We start from the raw sequence: 1,709 nt of genomic DNA, 5'->3' as shown, positions 1-1,709 counted from the left end.
AAAGGCTTCCAGTGACACGAAATATTCTGTTAATCCCAATTTCTGTAGAAAAACTGTTTGTGACAGTATTATTCACTTTTTTGCATAATCTGTATGAAATACTTTCTGTTTTACAATGCATTGTTATTCAATGCAAAAGGGAAAACTGAGATTTATTTCGATTTTTTTTGAGTCTTTCTGATATTTGACTGATTCGATCTTTTCACTGTAAAAGGTCCATATTTCCCTTCAGAATTCAGTCTACCGTCACAAACTGCTTTCTTCCTCACCAAATTCGTTTCCACAATTTCTTCTCCCCATTTCATAGTCTCGATAAGTTATAATAGCTAAAAGAGTCTATCCATCACTGAAGCAACCGAATTTGGGTCTAAATCTTTACTAATCATTTACCGTCGTTACTCATCAAAAGAAACATACAATAAAGTGAACTAATTACTCGGGAAAGATTGCATCCTTTAGCAAACAGATTTATTACACATCCAAAATGATTGGATCCATTCTCTCAAACTTCTAAGAATTCGAAATCCATTTATGATAGTGAAAAAATTTGACAAATTCGTAAGATTATTCGAATCATTGAATAAATTTTAATTTACAGCTACTGATAGCAATGCACTTCGAATATTTCGCTATCCTTACGTTCGTCGTAATATCATCCAACATTGTATCAGCGACAGGTACACTTTTTGAATTTTCAGAATTTTAAATTTAACTGAATTATTTTGAAGTAGTACGCTGTGGATATTAGGAAATTTAAATGAATTTATACTTCCTGTTCAAATATATAAAGAACAACAACTTTAATGATGAATTAGATGAAATTTAAGGAGGAACAAATGAGGAAGGATCCAGCGCTCACGAAAAAAAAAACACTGAATTTAAATTTCGGCGTCCTAACGATAAACTAGTAGACAGTATTTTTGGACAAGTGGGAAATCGAATTGCTAGTTGCCTACCTACCGGTGATTTAAAAAATATGACGTGAGCATTTTTCTTTCACTTATGTATTACCACACTACATATATTCCCTAAGATGGAAAAATCATATCCGCCAAATTTTATGATTCCAATTACTAATAACTGTAGGAGATAAGGGAAATTGAAATGAGTTAATTTGTTATAATGAATTGATTGATAGTAATAATAATTGATTATTCTTTCATACCACATTACAGGGAAATCTCCGAGATGTCTGAATGTGCAAACTATGAGTTGAACCGTCGATATAAAGTATTACATTACCGGGACGGTAAAATAACACCGCCATATTTGAAGAAGGCTTTGGAACTCATATCTAAGACGAATTTCACCGATACTAAAGCTTGTTTCATTCTTTGTTTCTGTCAAGAATAATAATTTACTAAAAATCGGAAAGAACTTATTAGAGACGAAGATTTAATGACACAATGATGCAAATTCAAAATGATGCAAATTCAAACTTTAGCACCGAGAATCCTTCGCAACGAATCATTGGATACCAGGTCAAGCGATTTTGTTTGGTAGAGAAAAACCGATCAATGCTATAGCCAGTGTACACTTTCCTTTCTTAGTTTCGATATTCACATCTCACAAGGATCACCTAGAAATTATCGACAAAACATCCATATCTTGTTAGATATTTATAATGGATTTTTCATTATAATCTTATTGTAATTATTCAATGAATGGCATTAAACCATTATTAAACAAACGAATAGTTCTAATCATGT

The 1,709-nt window shown here is 31.8% G+C and overlaps 1 protein-coding gene across 1 annotated transcript; it reads left to right on the top strand.

Moving 5' to 3' along the window:
• Positions 1-827: 827 nt before the first annotated feature.
• On the top strand, positions 828-1,604 carry LOAG_19118 (hypothetical protein; the record flags this gene model as incomplete). Its single annotated transcript, XM_020451772.1, has 3 exons — positions 828-981; positions 1,176-1,320; positions 1,445-1,604. Coding segments are annotated over 3 exons (458 nt in total), but the record flags the coding sequence as incomplete, so codon positions are not given.
• Between the last annotated feature and the right edge of the window lie 105 nt (positions 1,605-1,709).

This window comes from Loa loa, assembly GCF_000183805.2.
Source record: "Loa loa unplaced genomic scaffold supercont3.1774, whole genome shotgun sequence".
Lineage (NCBI taxonomy): Eukaryota > Metazoa > Nematoda > Chromadorea > Rhabditida > Onchocercidae > Loa > Loa loa.
The sequence above is the reverse complement of the archived record's forward strand: the minus strand, read 5'-3'. Positions and strand labels throughout refer to the sequence as shown.